This window comes from Pezoporus occidentalis, unplaced genomic scaffold (genome assembly GCF_034315485.1).
Source record: "Pezoporus occidentalis ecotype Australia unplaced genomic scaffold, CSIRO_AGI_Poc_V1 ctg49, whole genome shotgun sequence".
Classification (NCBI taxonomy): domain Eukaryota; kingdom Metazoa; phylum Chordata; class Aves; order Psittaciformes; family Psittacidae; genus Pezoporus; species Pezoporus occidentalis.
Genome location: NW_026915824.1, coordinates 2,424,691 through 2,442,709, shown reverse-complemented (window position 1 = coordinate 2,442,709; position 18,019 = coordinate 2,424,691). Strand labels below are relative to the sequence as shown.

The window sequence follows — 18,019 nt, the reverse complement described above, 5'->3', positions numbered from 1 at the left end:
TTAGATGATTCTATTGCTTCAACTACAGTGGTAGTACAACGGCAACTACAGTAGTACTGCTACAGCTACAGTAGTAGTTGGAGGTCTACTAAGAAATTAGGGTCCCATGTGCTAGTGGCAAAGGGTCAGGGAGGGTACACCCTAACAGTATTATTTGTAGATAAGAGCTTCCTAGCAGTGTATTATCCACCCATCATCTTTCTGCATTGATCTGTCTAAGCTCCTGACTGATGTTAACAATAGTTCTGAAAAACTCAGAAACTCTTACCTTTTTTACAGCCTAACAATGGACTTAAGCTTCAGTTCCTGCAATTATTCTGTGTTCCATCATCAGTTCCTTATAAATCCTTAAAACAAGCAAACAAACAATTAAAGGACTGCAATCTAAAGGACTAATGACCTCACCTCATTCTTAGGGACTTCCCACTGACCATGTGCATGCATATAATAGTTATAGAGAACGAGATATACATGCACTGCACTACATTTACCACCTAAAGGTGCTGGCATGTGTCCTCCTGGAAAATTCAATCCTGTCACCTTGAAGGATGAAAAGCCTGGTTGGGGACCACTGTCATAGAAACTGGAGAAGAAAGGTTGGAGCTGCAATGGAAAGCTGACTTCAGAAAGGCTCCAGGAGAGCCAGGCCTGCCCAACCCACTTCCCCAGAGGACAAAAGATACCCAATGCTGCTTCTAGAACAACCTCTCCATCCCTGGAAGAAAGGCCAGTCCTGGCTTTAAAAAACTGGCAGAGGGGATGTTGTGACTTTTCCTGGAAAATCACTTCTCTTTCTGTACTTCAGCATCCCTCTCCCTCCTTGGACACACACACATCTAATGCAGGTAAGGTGTAAAAATGAGAAGCTTACATACCTATTTGTATTTGTACGAGACCCAAAGGCAAAAAACTTCTAGGGCTCTGTAACCAACAGAACTGCTGTTTGCCAAAGCATTAGAATTCCATTTTGTAACATGGCATGAGAGTGACCAGTCTGTCACAGCCAGAGTACACATGTATTCAGCCTTAAGTACTCCAAATTCTCAGCAAGTCTGTTGAGCACACAAGGTCTGTCCTACTGCATGCTTAACAGAATTCATCCAGTCCTGGTTTCACGTGGACGGGTATCACAGAGAAGAGATGAGACAAAACGGGAAGCAGCTTGAATGAAGCAGGAAGTGATGGAAGGCTGAGGTTCCTTCTTTCTTTTGGTATTCAGCAGATGACCACTAGGTATCTTCAAGTTCAGTATAATAAATTCCTATTACCCATATGTTTAGATTACTTGCCACTGTGACCATTTATTGCACAACTTTTATGTGCAGCACACATAGTAAGGCTGCTTGGCTTTTTTCACTGCCTGTTTTTCTCCTGCTTTTTCTCAAAAAAAAAAAACCAAACACCCCAAAAAACAAACCCAAACCCCCAAAAAGGTAAAAGAGAAGAAAAAAAAATAAAGGCAGCCAGGTTGTCTTTGCAGCAACAGGAGGTGACAATTCATGCCACTGTCTCAGGATGTGATAACCCAAGAGCAGCCCTAGTCCATGAGGTACGTTAGTGCTCCTGTAACAAGCAGTGAGCAAGAGGCAGTAGTTTGAAGCACAGTCCTAGGTGTCAGTTTATTCTACCTTGTCAGGAAAGAGTAATTAGAGATTGCCTCCCTGTTGCCTTCAACTGACTCCTGCCACCCCCACTGATTTTCATCCATCATCAGGAAGACTTCACTCAGTGATTCATTAAGAGAGGGCTGCCTTTTCAAGGGAGGCACTGAGGAATTTTCCACTTCTCTCTCCCCCTGTGCACAGCAGCAATCTCATTTCATTACAAACCCAGGATCCTACTGTCTGTGGCTTTGGCATCTGCTAATAAGGAACAAGCAGAAGACACAAAGTGTGCATTAAGAAAATCTTCTGAGAAAGAAATCTCATTACATGTTTATGATAGGGCAGGTGAGCAAACGGTAAGGGCCTGTGAAAAGCTGAATGAAATCCTGGGTGGAGGATGGGAGGGCCTGTAAAGTACACAGTAAAAGCACTATCAGGCAGGATGAAAGACAGCAAAGAAGCTTGGGCAAATACTGGTTTACGTACAGGACTTTGAGAAGAAAAGAAGGGTAAACATATATTTGCACATATAGTACGAAGAGGCACAAAGCATTTCAAAAGCAGTAAGGATATTTGGAACAACTGAGCTCAGATAGATTGCATCAGCACTGGGTTCTAACTGCCCATTTTGCTGCTTTCTTCTTCAAAACTAATTGCAAAATTTCTCTCCACATGAAGTGGCAAGAGGACTTATTTTAGTAAAGCACTCAGATCATGTTTATGTGCATGCTCTACATTTCTATGCAAATACTGCAAAGGAGGATTTGTCATTATTCCAACTCCTTTGAGCTGTTCTAGCTGGGTTCAGAGGATCTTCCAAAAAGAGCTGGCACTTTTTAACAGCACTGTCAGTCTAAAAAATTCTGTTTGGTAACTATACTGTTATAGATGCATTTATTATATATATGTATAATACATAAAGTTACATACTAAACTAAAGTCTTGTTCATTCTTCTAGGTACATATTGCAACTAGGGCATCTTTCTAGACCTGGAGTAGGAGTGTCCCAGTTGATGAGCCGCCATTAGAGAGCATTGAAAATTGGTTCTACGCTTAGGAAATGCAATACCCTAGAGAGCCACTAAGTTCCTCTCTTGAGGACATCATCCTACACCTGACGTTACCTATCATGGAGGTGGGAGAAACAATGTTTCTTAAAAAATCAGCTTTACTTGGAATGAAAATTTAAAATCAGAGATATCAGCTCATGCAAGTTTTGAAGCGTTTGAGAAAAAAAATGCATTTAGGGTAGGAATGAAACCAAGACAAATCAAATTAATTGACGCAATGGCCAGAAAGTCAACCCTTTTGTAGAAGCTGCATGTCGTTTGCTCACTAAAAGTATGTTTCTGAAACTTCAGGTTTGTACAATACTTTTCAAGTAATTATAATTATACAGCAGAACACAGACTGTGCTACTCCTTTGCTCACTGGTGCTGGAACTGCAACGTTAAGCTCCCCAAAAGGATAAAGTTCTTTCTGTGGATGTAACTGAAAAAAAAAAAAGAAGAAATAACAGCTGTGACTTGTTTTTAATCAACTTGCTATGAGAATGCCAAATGAGAAATGTTTAAGGCTAAAAAACTGTCCTTCAAAGCTGCTAGAATAAGTCAGGAATACTCAGAGGATGAATGTGTTCAATTTGTATAAGAACACCGACAGCCTGAGACAACGGAAAACTGAGTAATGGCAGGATATCACATGCTAATTTATCTAAAATTATGACTACTAGCAAAGGCTAAGTATCATATGGTTGAGTCCATGACATTTAGTTCCAAATTCTGGTCTAAATTTGTCTGTTAACACAAATTATTTGCTCCTTATTGAGTCCTTTTAATAGAGATCTGAAGTGAAGAAGAGTGGATGGTATAGGAAGAAAGAGATCCATCCAAAAAGCTTGACACTTCCTAGCTTGTGGTATTTTAGTGTATCATATAAACATGCCAGTGAGATTAGACCCCCCTGCTATACCTACACGCAGGCCTCAGTGCCTGTATTTCCCTATTGAGAAGCTGTGAGAAAACTATTAGCAAAAAGAATTTGGTGGTTTACTACTGCTGAGGCAGAGTTTTTATGCCTTAACAAGCCACAGAAGGACACAAAAGTACTATGCAAACTGATCTGTTTCTCCTCTTCTACACATAACTTCTGTGCACATAACACAAACCCACTTAAACTGCTAAGAGAGAAAAAAAAAAAGAAAATCAAAAATAAAAGTACTTTCTTACTATGCTCTGACCTCTGCTTTATAAGGCAGGCTATGATTTTATTGCTGACATTCTAGGGTTACAAAGCCTGGTATTCCATTAGTTTTACAAAAGGTGCCAATCTTGATAAACATCAAAGAAAAATCTAAGTATTGTCGTCATTGAAAACACATCATAACTTATTATGGCCTAACTGCACCAAAGTGTTTATTATACACTGTTACCATGATTGCTGGATCTAGCTAACCAAAATTTATAACGAGCTTTGTAATACGAGAGCTGCTTCATCACTAGTACTATATACGTGATAGATGCTGTGAATTGTATGTGGGAATGCTGAAATTCATTCATTAATAGTACTTACAAGTGAAAGGATTGTTTACAGAATTAGTGATGGAGAACTCACGTTATCTATGTTTGGCTTCCCAAGAAAACAGCTTGTTCCTAGGAGAGAAGTATTTAGTCTTTAGTGTCTATGTTGTCCTCAAACTCACACATTTTAAGTGGTCACAGTACTCACTACATTATTTTTTTCTACACTGAGTAGAATTGGGAAGTGTTATCAGCCTCAGAACTGAGCCACCCAGATTATGCAAGGCATACCAAGAGTTTGTAGCAAGGCAGGCAATAATAGCATGGTAACTCAAGCTACTGCCATAAGCACTGGATCTCTTAAATCCCCCCAGTTATTTCATTTAACTGTTTTGTACTCACAGGACTTTCACTCCTTTGGCCAGCTCAGCTGGCAAGAGCTGATACCACCAGATGCTGTGACTCTAGAATGATGTAATGCCACATAACCCTAGATAGATAAAGAAGAGACGAATTTAAAACTGCTTCAGTTAGGAAATATTAATTAAAACAGCAGTCTACAACTTTTCTCCAGATTGTTCCCATTGAATACAATGATTAACACATTGGTATCTGAGTTTCTCTACTGTATCAAGTTTTTCACACAGATTACTGTGTCTGGAAACTTGGTGCCTGTGCATTATAGAATATAGCTCCTAAAACACATAAGGACCTATCACCAGCAAAGTAAAATATATGAATTACAAGAGCGCATGCACCAGGGTCCCTTTACTTTTCTGTGCAAGACCATGACCTGAGGTTAATCTGAACGCGGATTTACATTATGCTTAAACACATTTTGGGAAAAAAAGTTTTACAAGAAATAATTACAAATTGATCCCATGGTAATGAAACTCATTCAATTTTGGTTTTTTTTTGACCAGTTTCTTTAAACTCGACATAACATTGGTTTACTAAATGCTAACAGAAGACAACAGCCACACCACAATATTGAATTATGTTTGAGCACATGCTTATGGTAGTACGTGATGAATCTGTCAACCTAAATTAGTGGAATACAGACGCTGTTGTCATAGGACACGAGCTGTTGTCCAATAGGTATTTTAGTATAACTACTTAAAAGGCACCACACCAGCAGCAAACTTTGAGCTTCATGGTTACTTGAAAGGCAAATGAAACACTATTTCTAAATCAGAAAGCAGTTTCTGGCATCAGCTCTCTACTGGGAGAAGGAGGCTGGGAATCTAAACTAATGACAATATTAGCATTATAGCTTGGGATTCAAAGAAAAGGAAAAACTGTAGTTTTGCTAGTCTAATACACAAATCAGATGTTCTCTCAGTCAGCACAGGTCAAGTTTCACTACTTGTCCTGGAAAGAAACACTCTTTTGGGAGGAATAACTTTCAGCCAATCTTCACAAGCTGGGCCCAGAAGAAAGAATTAAAAATAGCAAGATAATACTGATGGCAGTAGTTAAGTTTCTAACATAAAAGTGAGAGGCCAGTCTGACTCATCAGCAAAGAAAAGATAACTGCAAATGGGAGATTAAAATGGCACACTCATTCCCACACAATTCCCAGACCTCCTAGTAACTCAATATGAATGCTATGAAATGTAAATAAAGTTTTTATATTAACTGAAGAAACTTGGTAAGATACCAAAACTGCAAATGTAAATTAAATCTCTGGAAGGGATATTCTGGACAACATTCACGCTCTGCAAATGGGAGTAGCAAGTATGTCTCAGGTCATAAAACTAACAGGCTCTCATAGTACCTCCCTGAATAGTAAAATGAGTGATAGAGCTGCTGAAGAGCTCATATTATTTGAGTTTGGGTTTGTTTGGTTTTTTGAGTTTTGTGTGGTGCAGCTCTGAAGTCCAGCTCAGAGGTACTCCTGTATTTTGGGGTATCTTCCTTAGCTGGCTAGGACAGAAAGGGAAGACTAGATAGTGATATCCAGAAGGTCATAGAAAGAACATTGAATCACTGTATTATGCCCATACAGATTATGTCTACACAAAGGCATAGAGGGATAGCAAAAAGGAAGCGTAGTGGTCTTGTCAGTTAGCCTAATAGTAGATTAAAGCCTGGAAAAACAAACAAAGAAAGGATGGTATTGAAACCCTTTACCCAGTCTGATAAATTATTTAGCCCTTCACACTTCTAGAGATTATTCAGGACACTGGAAAAATAAATCACTTAAGTGAAAGAATACATACCTGTCTCTCCAGAGCTGCTATGGTTACTGTTTCTACTTCAGAAATATCAGAAAGACTGACTAGCAAATAACTTAGACTACCAGTGGAGAGAATATAAATCAAAAGCAAAAACTCATGATAAATAAAAAGAAAAAAACCACAACAACAAACAAAACCCAAACAACAAACCAGAAGTACCTGAAGTGAACCAGATTAATGAAAGCTAAAGTGAACTAAACATCACAAGTTCCTCCCTTCTGCTACACAAGGCAAGTTGTTCCCATCCTGAATTGGGAAGATACCATGGTCATAGATGCCCTAGATTTAGAGAAACCAGGATGACAAAGGGAAACAAGACAGGTCCAGGAAGGGAGGTTCCTAGGATAAGAACAGATAGCCTTAGTCTTTGCTCAAAAAAGCGGACCAAATAGGACAAATATCCACCTGTAACATTCCTACCCCCAAAACCAAACCAAACCAAACCCCAAGCAAATAAAAACCCAACCCAACAACCGTAAAACTTAGATGCAAAGTGTAATAAAATCTCAAAGGACTATGTCTTGTCTAAAGGAGAACAGTCCTCTGACTGTCTAAGACTGCCAAAAGAGGGCTTTGCTCTTTTTGCTCCTTTGCTGTTCTCCTTAGATGCCCACCTGGAATTCCTGTGGGGAATTTGCATGTCCTGGCACGAAGCTGTCAGCCCAGGTGGCTAGAACAGATTCAGGATGTTTACAAATGGTAGGAAAAAAACAGACTAGGAGAGGCTTCCCTTTCCAGGCCAAACAGTGGGAAATAGTTTGGACATTTTTCTGCTATCAGTAGAAGACATCAGCATAGAACACATACGTATATTTTTCCCCTCTTACTAGACCTTATGGTATCCAGTTGCAGTCTAAAATATAATGTCAATGGTACAGCTGGAATAAATAAAGTGCTAGAAATGTACATGTTTAGAAAACCTGACCTCCAGAAATCTTTCAAGAGCTCTACGAAACCTGACAATTGCTTGCTCCACCATAGCAGTGCCAAAAATAGTGGGGTTACAGAGCAAATACATTTTGATGCTTTTAAACTTGGTAAATACCTCAAAAACTAGATGAAATTCTTTAATGATAAATTTCCACAAAATGCAAGAATCTTCCTTCTCTGTTGAAAAAGAAATCAGAAGCCAATTTTGTGACCAAGTGCTTGTCCTGCATAACTGAATTAAAGTAAGTTGGCATAGCATGCCTATTGATAGGAACAGTTTCAAAAATGCTGACTAAAGTAGTAAGTGCAGGTACACCAGCAACTGGCAGCCATAACCAGCTGTTAGGTACAGAACTTGCCAGGCAGTTCTATTCTCTCAGCATCTCTTAATCAACAGACCAGGAAAACCCCAAGTTGAATACTGTTTCTCAACCATTGTGGTTAACAGTGAGAAAGAGAGCTCTTCCCTTCCATAAAGCTGCCTAATCCTTCTTTAGGGGTATTTTTATAAACTGTTGGCCTCTTCTGGTGACAAATTTCAGGTTTTAGGGATGTACTTTCCACAAAAGATAGGATGTTCTATTTTGGTTGCCTCTTTTTCCAAACTGAAGAGTTTCAGTCAACATAACTAACATCTTATTCTGGCCCATTCTAACACTGTGTATCGTGTCTATGCTGTGTTCAAAATGTACCATAGGAGTTAATTTTCTGATGGCACAACTTGTTTTGTTAATTTATTTCCTCACAAACAGAATAATAACCTGTGTGGCTTTTTGGCTGCTGCATTTGCAATGATGTCTTATCTGTCAACAAATTCACTGTTGAATATGATTTAAACTTGTTCTCCAGGGCCTCATGTGTACCCTTTCATAGTGAATCTCTCTGACACTGAGTACCACAAGGTCTTTCTCATTCTACATGCAGCCAGACACAATTTGGATCAGTGGATGATTTTGTAGTATCGGGAAGCTTGTTAGTAACCTCACTGCTCCTCCCTGTCTCCAGATAAATTTAAAGTTAGGGCCTCACCAGAAACTTCTGTAGCTCTGCTAACAGAGGAACATGATGATCTGTCCCTAAGTTTCATTTCTGACCACTCTCTGGTCAGGTATCTTGGATTTTTAAAGTCAAAAACTTCTCGAAAGCTTCAGTAAATTATGCTGACCTTAGACCAAAGAAAGCCTGTATACATATCAGCATGTTCTAATTGCACAGAGTTGTTTTAGACAAATCACTGCCAAGATAGAGAGCTAAAAGGTGCTTTCCTTCCCCCATATTGTTTTTTACTCATCATACTTTTTCAATAAAATTCTCAAACCAAAGCTGTGGCAAGACTAAACCTCCCTGGAGACAGCACATGATGCTAATGACTAGCTTCTGTAGATTCAGGATAAAATCTGATCTTCGCACAGGCGAGAACAAAGACGTCCTCTTTCAGCATCTTCTTAAAGGTCTTGTGTTCCATGGTTTCAGTTAAAACAAACCAGCCCAACTAACCCCTCTCCCCCTCCCCCCCCAAAAAAAACCAAACCCAAACCAAACCCCACAGAACAAGTGATCATTTTGCCAATTATTTATAGAAACTATTCACAGCTTTCTCACTGACCGTCTCCCTTACAACTGTTTCGAAATTCACTTATGACAGAAGAAAAATGAAATAATGTTAGCTGCTGCAATGTTCCATTTGCCAAACTAGAAACTATTCATGCTACAAAATCCTCAGCTAAGGTGTAAGATAACCATACCTTTCAGAGCAAATCCTCATTACCCTAACAGTGAGGTTGTATCATATAAACTGCTGTGTCCTGAATAATGATCTAATAAACAGTATGGTGTCAAGTTCACAAACTAGCAGGCAACTATAACCATGTAAAGAGATCTTTGGTGTAATGTTGTTCATTTTACGAAATACATTTTAATCCATACATTTAAGTGATCATTAAGCATCATGTCTCACCAGTGTTTTTTAAACTTTAAAATTGTAGAAAAAGAAATCTAAAGTTTCTTGTCTTCTACAATAAATTATTTCAAATTCCCATTTAATTTCAGAGCCATACTGTCAGTCTCATCACACCTGGTTTTGCTGGATTAAGGGTACTATTTTCAAGTGGCATTCTTGAAGACAAATTATTTTCTTTTCCTAGCCTTTTTTTCTCCCACATTATTTTTAGAATTATGGACCTGACATGCTAGCAAAGCTAACCTGGGATTCTGATGTGGAGAAATTAAGAGTGGGTTTGTTTGTACATATCTAGAAAGATGGTACTTGTCTGAATCAAATTTATATTTAGCTTTTGAGCAACAGAGAGATGCCAATTCCCGTTTCTGTCTGTGATTTCAATACTTTTGGCTTATTGCAAAGCAATTTCCACATCTCTAGTGCACAGTCACCTTATGCCCTTTGCAGAAGCCTGCTTTCACTCATCTACAGCACTTGGCGTAGATGAGTGGAAGTTTAGAAACAGGCTTAGTTTAGAAACAGGTTTATTGTCTCAATCTGTCAGTTTTAATCTGTTAAGAAGCAGGATTTTTTTTTTTTTTTAAAGACAGAATTGACACCACTATCTGAAAGAGCAGAAAACCAAACAGAACTTTGCACCTCCACTTCATACAAAAGTGATTACTGTCAAATGTTTTCGTATGAAAATTAAAATTGCAGTGTTTCTTTTTTAAGGCATGAGATTCTAAAATGGGAAAGCACTATTATTCATGGAGTATCTGATCTGTAGTCATAAGTCATAGTATTGTCAACAACCTAACTTTCTGGCAAATGTAACTGTTTTAGAAATTGTTGCATTTGCTGTGTTTGTGGAAATAGAACGTTAAATTCTCCAAGGAGGAGCAGGCCTTCTCCACTTCTGTAGGATATGATACAGTCTGAATTGACTCAGCAGCAGCTCTTACAGTGACTTCCAATCTGGGACACATCTTTATTTCTAATCCAGATGCAAAAATGCTTTCTCAAAAAGAAAGTAGGTTACAAGATGCAGCAATTACTCTTTAAAATATTCAAGAACACACTTTTTTTCACAGGATACACACAGGGTACAGTTTCAGCTTGTAAGTTTCAACATTCACAGTAAAATACTTTTGAAAAATCTATTTAAACGCAGCTTAGAGCCATCCAGTGCTAGTTTACTTTGTTCTGCATAAATCTTTGTAAGATACCAAATGTCAGCTGAGTTACTCTTTTTGTGTCCAGACTTGCTCAACTAGTTGTGCACTACATCAATGCTGAAAGAGGTTTCTTGGAAAGCTTGAAGCTTCACAGTCTTCATCTGTTCCAACCGAAGCTCTATACCAAAGAATAAACACAAAGCTCCTGTGATCAAGATCTGCAGGATAAGACATGATCATCATGATAGCTTGTATAGTGAAGATGCCATAATGCCCTTTGGGTTCAGGTAAGATTTCCCTATTCAGACATATTGTCCTGAATGTTTAAAGTCACTTAAATTTGTGGAGAAGGAACAGTGAGGAGACCAGTTGGCTTGATCTTGTTGATTCCTCCATCTAGGATGCATACCCTTGGATATTTGTTTTTCACTAGATGAGCTGCAAACTGAAACAGATACATCATTAGCATGCTGTACATTACAGTCCTTAAATAAAAATAACTTCATATTCAGTGTGGCAAGTTAAGCAAAAGAAAAAATTATTGGGCCCTAGAAGTTCCTTCTTTGCACCAACTAGTCCAACACAGGAACCCAGGCCTGTGTTGAAGCAGCTGGAATTAATCTGGTGGTCATGAAAGCATCACTGACAACTCTGAAATTTATTTATCTCTGCTTAGGCAGGACTTTACCTCATCCTAACAGGATTTTCTAATATTCAGGTAACTGCTGGAAACAGGTATTTTTCTCTGCATTAGTCTAAATCCCAGCTGTTTTCTGTAGAATCCCAAATATACAAGCATCACAGTTCGATGGTATAGCATCTGCTTACCTGTCAAACTTGTTTCACATGACTTAATTTCACAGATGTCAAATATAAATTTGGGGTCTAACAGCTGCACTTCCCCTGCTCCTAGTCTGCCCATAGGCAGCTTACACAGTGCAAGCACATCTCCCTCCTCCCTCCCCAATCCCTGAAAGCCTTTCTCCTCAATTAACCCATTATACATCAGTTGCTATACTGATGAAGGAACAACATTTTGTGTATCAAAATAACAATAATAATTAAAAAATTAAAATTACAAAAGTTTTAAAATATTAAAATAAAAAAGGAACATTTTGTGTATCACATGTCAAACTTGCCTTTTAAATAGTGACTGCAATACATTAAAAAGCAAGCCACCAAAATGGATTAATCAGAGAAACTATAGTACTTTTACTTTATTTGTAATAGTTGTGAAAAAAACTGCCCTGCCATGCCAGTCTTTGAGATGGTTGAAAAATTAGTATAATTTATAAAATTACTGAGTGCATCCAAAAGGGGTATGTAAAATACTTTTAATTCCCTTTTTGACTCTTTAAAATAATTTGTAACATTATTCCAGAATCCTGTGCAAGTATGATGTGCAAATAACTAACTGCACAAAGAACTAACTTTGCACAAAGAACTAAATTACCAACTCTAGAACAGCAGTAGACACACCATCCAAACAGTGCACGGGATTTCTTTTTACGTTTACATTCCTTCTAATTACCTGTGATAGTATAACAGATACTAAGGCAGAACAAGATGTACTACATGATTACCTGATCAAGTACAAATCCTGAAATAAACTCTTTACCAGGTAACAGTTCACAGGACCAAAGTTTTAAACTCCTTCCAAGCGAGAACTTTTGCTTCACACTGAAGGTATTTTGTATATGCAAGGAATTTATTTCTGTTCACTATGTGTCAGACATAGCTACTTCATTCCTTTCTCTGTGTTTCAGGATAGATTTAACCAGGGCATGAGCAACTAGTACATGACCTGTAACCACAGAGGACTTGTTGAGACAGAGTAAGAGGTCATAGTGATCAGTCAAGACATTTTGACTGTTACATCTGCTTCAGTTACTTGCCTAAGGAAGACCAAAAAGAAGTTCAATAATCTCTTCTTCCATTAGTTTGGGTCAAGTCAGTACAGGATTCAAAGGATCAAATGAAAAAATACCCATAATCAAACAATCAAACCAGCTAATAGTAAAGTTAAACTATATGTGGATGCCACTTTTCATGAGAAAAGTAAATGCCAGGCTTTTAGAAAGGCTTTCTGATGCAGAGGTGGTGTAATATACATGGAGGTCCTCTCATTGGGAGAGTCCAACAACCTCTTGCTATAATCACAGTCCATGAAGTTATGGTATACAGTAAAACAGAGACAAAGACATTTCTGTTTGTCAAAAACAGCGCTCAGCTGTGCATACCATGAGGTACAAAAATAGCATACATTCCTAGCGAAATACTCCTACCAGACATCTCTACTTCATATGTACTTATCTGTCACCTCACAGTGCTCTCCACCTGTGACTAATGGATGGTGCTCTGTATCAGACACTAATGCTGCTCATAACTGGCAGAAGTGAAAAATGGCCACAAACGTTCAGACTGAGAGAAAGCAGAATGTTATTTGGCAAGTACAGTGTCCCATGTGTCAGCAGAGAGATTCCACTCTCTTGTCTACTGATAACTTTACAATTCAGACAATAAATTGTAAACTCTGCTCCAAGTGTTTGTATGCCCTAGCCATAATAAAACTAATATTCCATGTAATATTAGAAAATATGAAAATATGCAAACAAATGCTTTGCATTTCGGGGTTGAGCATTAAGCCCCGTGTCCCTCTGTATTTTAGAACAGCTTTAGTAACCTTGGCTGGAAACAAATTTTCTTCACTATGTACGATAAGAGGTTCCTTTATAATCTTACTGTGAGGAATCTCTCACTTCTTGCAGGGCCTCCTTGAAGCATGCAACTGCAGAGTCTGCGGCTGTTAGCAAATGACAGGCAGAAGGCACAAGAGCACAATGAGATGATATACCACCACAAGATGAACTGACTTTTTCTTGTAAGTTGTCACAGGACAGTCTGCAGTTGTTTACATATCTTCGGTGAAAAAGGCTCCAAATACAGCTCAAAATACTGCATCTCAACATACAGCCAGGGAAAATACAGAGTACTACTACTGGTACCCCAACACTGTGGGAACTATTTGCAAGTGAGGAGCCCAAAGGCATGTATATTGCCATACGCTGAGAGCCGCCATCATATTTCAGCCTCCAAGAGCTTTGCACATACACCTGTCTCCACAACTGCAAAGTGTCAAGGCTTAAATCATAGGGTAATAGAATTTGATCCGATTAAAGACATTCCTAGTTTTACCTTCTGCCTTCTTACACTGTATCACTGAAAGTGGAAATAGTAACTTTCAGTGAAGAGTAGATTTAGAAGTAGTTGCTAACTAGTACTGCAGTCTTCCTAGTTAAAGCTTTGACTTTTTATAGTTCTGTTCCTCAGTACATGTTTGTGCCTTCCTCTCCCCAACAGAGGAGTACCTCTGCCACAGACAAGAACAGGAACTTGTTCACAATGTTTCTGAAATGTTCCAGCACCACCTGGTAACTTTGCCTGCCAAAATACACTGTATGAAGCCATATTTTCAAAACACATGAAAGTGTTATTTCTGGCATGTGTACTGATGGACTGCCATGAGAGGACAGACTATTTGAAATAGCTACACAGTTTTCTTCCACAATGTGACCTTCATTAACGTTCAAATGTCAGTAACTTAAACCCAAGAAATAAAAAAAGAAATCCTAAAAAGTTGAAAAAAATCAGTGGTCCACAAAAAAAGCTCAAGGTGTTTCTTTTAATTAATGCCACAGACTTTTTACAGCAGGAACTGCCACCTTACACTTCCCACATGGGCTCTATTTCCTTTCCAAATGCTATCATAAATTGTCAACTAGAAGTTTAATAACAGCTACGTGAATATGTAATTTGTAGTCCACTAAACAATTTACAGAGGTGCTTTTAAGACAGAAGATAACATGGTGAGGAGATAAGCAAATAGGTTACATCACCCTCAGTAACCTGTAAACCACCTACATTTTAAGAGAGATTTATTGAAACCTATAAAAATAGTGCACAATAAAAGTTCCACATTCAGGCTAATTTTAAATAGAAATGGACCTTATGTCATTTGTATATTGATTATACTTTCTCAAATTTATCAAATGTTTGTGTTGACATTACTTCTGAGATATATCTGTTTCCCCATACCACCACCAAGATGACAGTCCTCTGCAGGGCTTCTGTTTCCATCTAGACAACACCACTAGTTGGACGAAATGAGTTATGCTTGTCTGAGGCAGAGGATTAGAGGGATGCTACAAGATTAAGGCTTTTTCCCTTTCTGCCTCATGTGGCCTTTCCTCAAAATGCACTTTCCAAGAAAGTTCAGTTACTTACTATGTTTTTACTGGCTGCATCTAGTGTTTCAATTGAACTTACTCCTTCTACTTTCACAGCAAATATTACATATGAAAAGATGAATATGTGAACAACTTGTTTAATGACTACTATGTGATGGCTTTGGTGAAAACTATGGAAACGCTGTTCCTCTATTAAGTAATGCATCAATCTATTCTAGATAAAACAGCTTTCCTGGTGAGCATAACTGAGCCAGACATTCGTAATTTATGTTTGAAAGCAGTCAGCTAAGACTCTTTCATGCAGATACAAGAAGTCAGGCTTTTAAAGACAGACAAGATCACAGCAAATCCATATCAAAATTTGGACAAATATTAAACATTTTACCCTGTATTGGTGTTGCTGTCAATACAAACAGCATAACAGGACTGCTTCTTTAAGTATCATCAAGAACCTTAATAATCTGAACACTGGAGCATTTATCAAAATGTTTCTACTACCCCGTTCCAAGCAGTGAAATCACAGCTTTCAAGTATGTCAAATGTATTACACCAGGCATATCACATTTTCAGACTGTCTACAGCAAGGAGTCTAATAACACAACAGCTTGAGTGGCATCGTTCCCAGCACCCTTCAGGCTAGCCATCAGGGTTGCTATGTAAACATTATTCACCTTCAGACATTCTTGTGACAGGTTGTAATTAAAGGGCAAGTTGGGAGGGAAGGAGGAGTATCATACTGTACCGGAATACCAAAAAAAAGACTGCTGCGACAAATGTTACCAGGGTATAAATGTTAATATCATATTCTGAAAGATTCAGAAGAAAAAGAGATACTTTAAAAGCTGGAGGAGAAATATCAACCCAATTTTGTAGTACTCATCCATTGCCACAAGATTTTTAGTAGGTTTTCATTAATAAGCACACGCTACACAAACCACTTAAGGACTGCAAACTGTTTTGCTGTATGACTTCAGCCACCACTCTGAAAGCACAGAATAATCAAGGTGTAAAGTCTAGAGCTTTTTAAACAATACTTTCCATGCCAGAATGCAGACCCAGCACACAAGATTGTTTTACTGAGCTACTTTTTTTACTTCTTATCTTAAAGGGTTCCAGAGAAATGAAATGGCACTTTAACACCAATGGAAAAATAGGCCCCTAAAGCCTCCCATATCAAAGAAACAGTGCCTAGTTAATGGTCAGTAGCATAAACTGAATGGAAATACAAAAAGCACAATTTTGTGCAAACACACACTTTAAAAAAAAAAAAAAAGGCAACCTACTCTAACAATATGAAGGAAAAATCCTCACGTGCAGACCTGGCTGAAAAGCAGCACTTTCTATTCCATCAGTACAAAAATACAGCAGTCACTTAGAGGTAACTTACATACTTACATGCAAAGATTTGAAAACAGGCCTACACAAACAAGTATTTAATAGCTAGTTTCAGAATAAATTTTACCAAGAATTAAAGTGAGAATAAACACATTTCTCCAAGTTATAAATTTTAAACACCTGCATTTTTACTTTTCCATTTAAAAAATTTATTAAAAAACCCACCAGGCTGACAGTGAGCACTTGAAAATGAAAACTCAATTGTGGAGATTTAGTTGTAATGCAGCTAACTTATACTGACCAAAATATGTTCAGTTCACACAATACAGTTGCATGGATTGTAAAATTAAAATGCAGAAAGCAAACCTATTCTATTTTTGATTCAACAGAAAATAAAAAAAGCTGCTAGTGAACAGAAATATGTAATTTTATAAAGATGCATAGCAGCTGACTAAAATATAAAAACAAAAGCAGGAGTCTTCCTGAAAGATTATACTACCCCACTAGGTCTAAAAATTGCCCTATATCTTGAAAATTGTTCAAAGGAATACTTGTTAGCGTAAAACCTTTGTGATTTTCAGTACTTTTTACTAACACCACTCAAACTGCCAGTTTTGTCCTATTTCTTCTTAAACATTAGGACAAAAGTCACTGGACTTCCCATACAACGGATACATTCCCTCCTGAAGCAGTTGGTTAGTCCCCTTCAAAAGCTGATTCAGTTTAGGGAACACTCTAGAGCTGAAAAACAGCCGCAGAAAGTGATAATTCTATGTTACAATGCAGTACCCCTGAGTGATGCAGATACAACCTAAACCATGCAAGCTCATACAAGGACAAGGGTGCTCTTTCAGAGGTGCAGCCCACAAAGACAGTATAACCCAAGGCTGACATGCCTGAATGAAACTCTGGACCCTGACAGCACCACTCCAGGATTCAGGATTCATCACTTCTCATCTTTCCTGTCCAGATGATTGAGAAGAGCTGAGATCCTGCTTGCCAGCATCTCAGAAGTCAGATATTTTTGATAGGTAAAGTGGAGGGCTCTGCAATCCTTCATCTTGGGAACATCCAAACCTCTGTGAAATAAGGCACCCAGATGTGCCAAACAATGACTACAACTAAAATTTACGGTAACTGTAGCCACTGGTCTGAATAAAAATTAAGAGAGGGAACCTATTTGGAGGTTTAGAAGTAGCCTACTTTCCTTGGCACCTACTTCAGAAGAGGAAAAGGAACACTCAGATTCTGCTCCTGAGACTCCATCTTCCATTTTCCCCCTTTCCTCTTTCATATCTAGCTGCATGGCGGAATATTTAGGTCACTCTGTTGTACCTTAGGCATTCAGAGCAAACTAATCCAAGCCACTGACAGACAGAATTTCAAAAGCAGAACACCACTCCTGCCTGGCAGCCCAAGTATCTTTCCCAGGCTGTGTGAAGAGCAACGTACTGGCAACAGCAGCTGGGCTACTTTCTGTTGATGAAGGAAAACATGCATTCACTATGCATATTACAATAATACAAACTTTACAGAATAAAATAATGAAGACTTAACCCTGTTTGGGGTAGAGTTACAATCAGCAGGATTGCTGCTGATTAAGTCTTTCAGTCTTAGTTAATCTCTTCGTCTTTAAAGGCAACAGAGAAGCACCTGATGATTCCAATAGTCTCTGAGTGCAGAAGAGGGGGTGATGCCTTAATAAAACAAACATGAAAAAGCCATTCTGGGAATCATAAGGAACCCCTCCATCCCCGCAAAGAGAAAGTACCTTCGGTTTTTCATTCACCTTGTTCAATCACTTTTCTGCAGAGAATACTTACAAGGAAATGTAGAATCTAGAAGATGTACAGTGGAAATATCTCAAGAAATTTTTCTCCTGATTTCTATTTACTTTCACTCCAGAGATTTCACTGGACCCTTCTAACTAAATGTATCTGTCTTTAGAAGCATGAATGCACCGGCTCTTTGGTATTGTATGCAACACCTAATCTTCAGATCGCCCTATGAAGTTTAATGGGTATCCA

The 18,019-nt window shown here is 38.3% G+C and overlaps 1 protein-coding gene across 5 annotated transcripts in view; it reads right to left on the bottom strand.

Annotated features, from left to right (window-relative positions):
• Nucleotides 1-10,199: 10,199 nt before the first annotated feature.
• The window catches only part of TBCK (TBC1 domain containing kinase), a 103,557-nt gene continuing 95,737 nt past the window's right edge, over nt 10,200-18,019 (bottom strand). For all 5 annotated transcript variants that reach the window (XM_062636658.1, XM_062636662.1, XM_062636659.1 and 2 more), the window contains one exon: nt 10,200-10,855. In XM_062636658.1, coding sequence (XP_062492642.1) covers nt 10,745-10,855 — 111 coding nt within the window. In that variant the 3' untranslated portion in view covers nt 10,200-10,744. The remainder of the gene's footprint in view (nt 10,856-18,019) is intronic.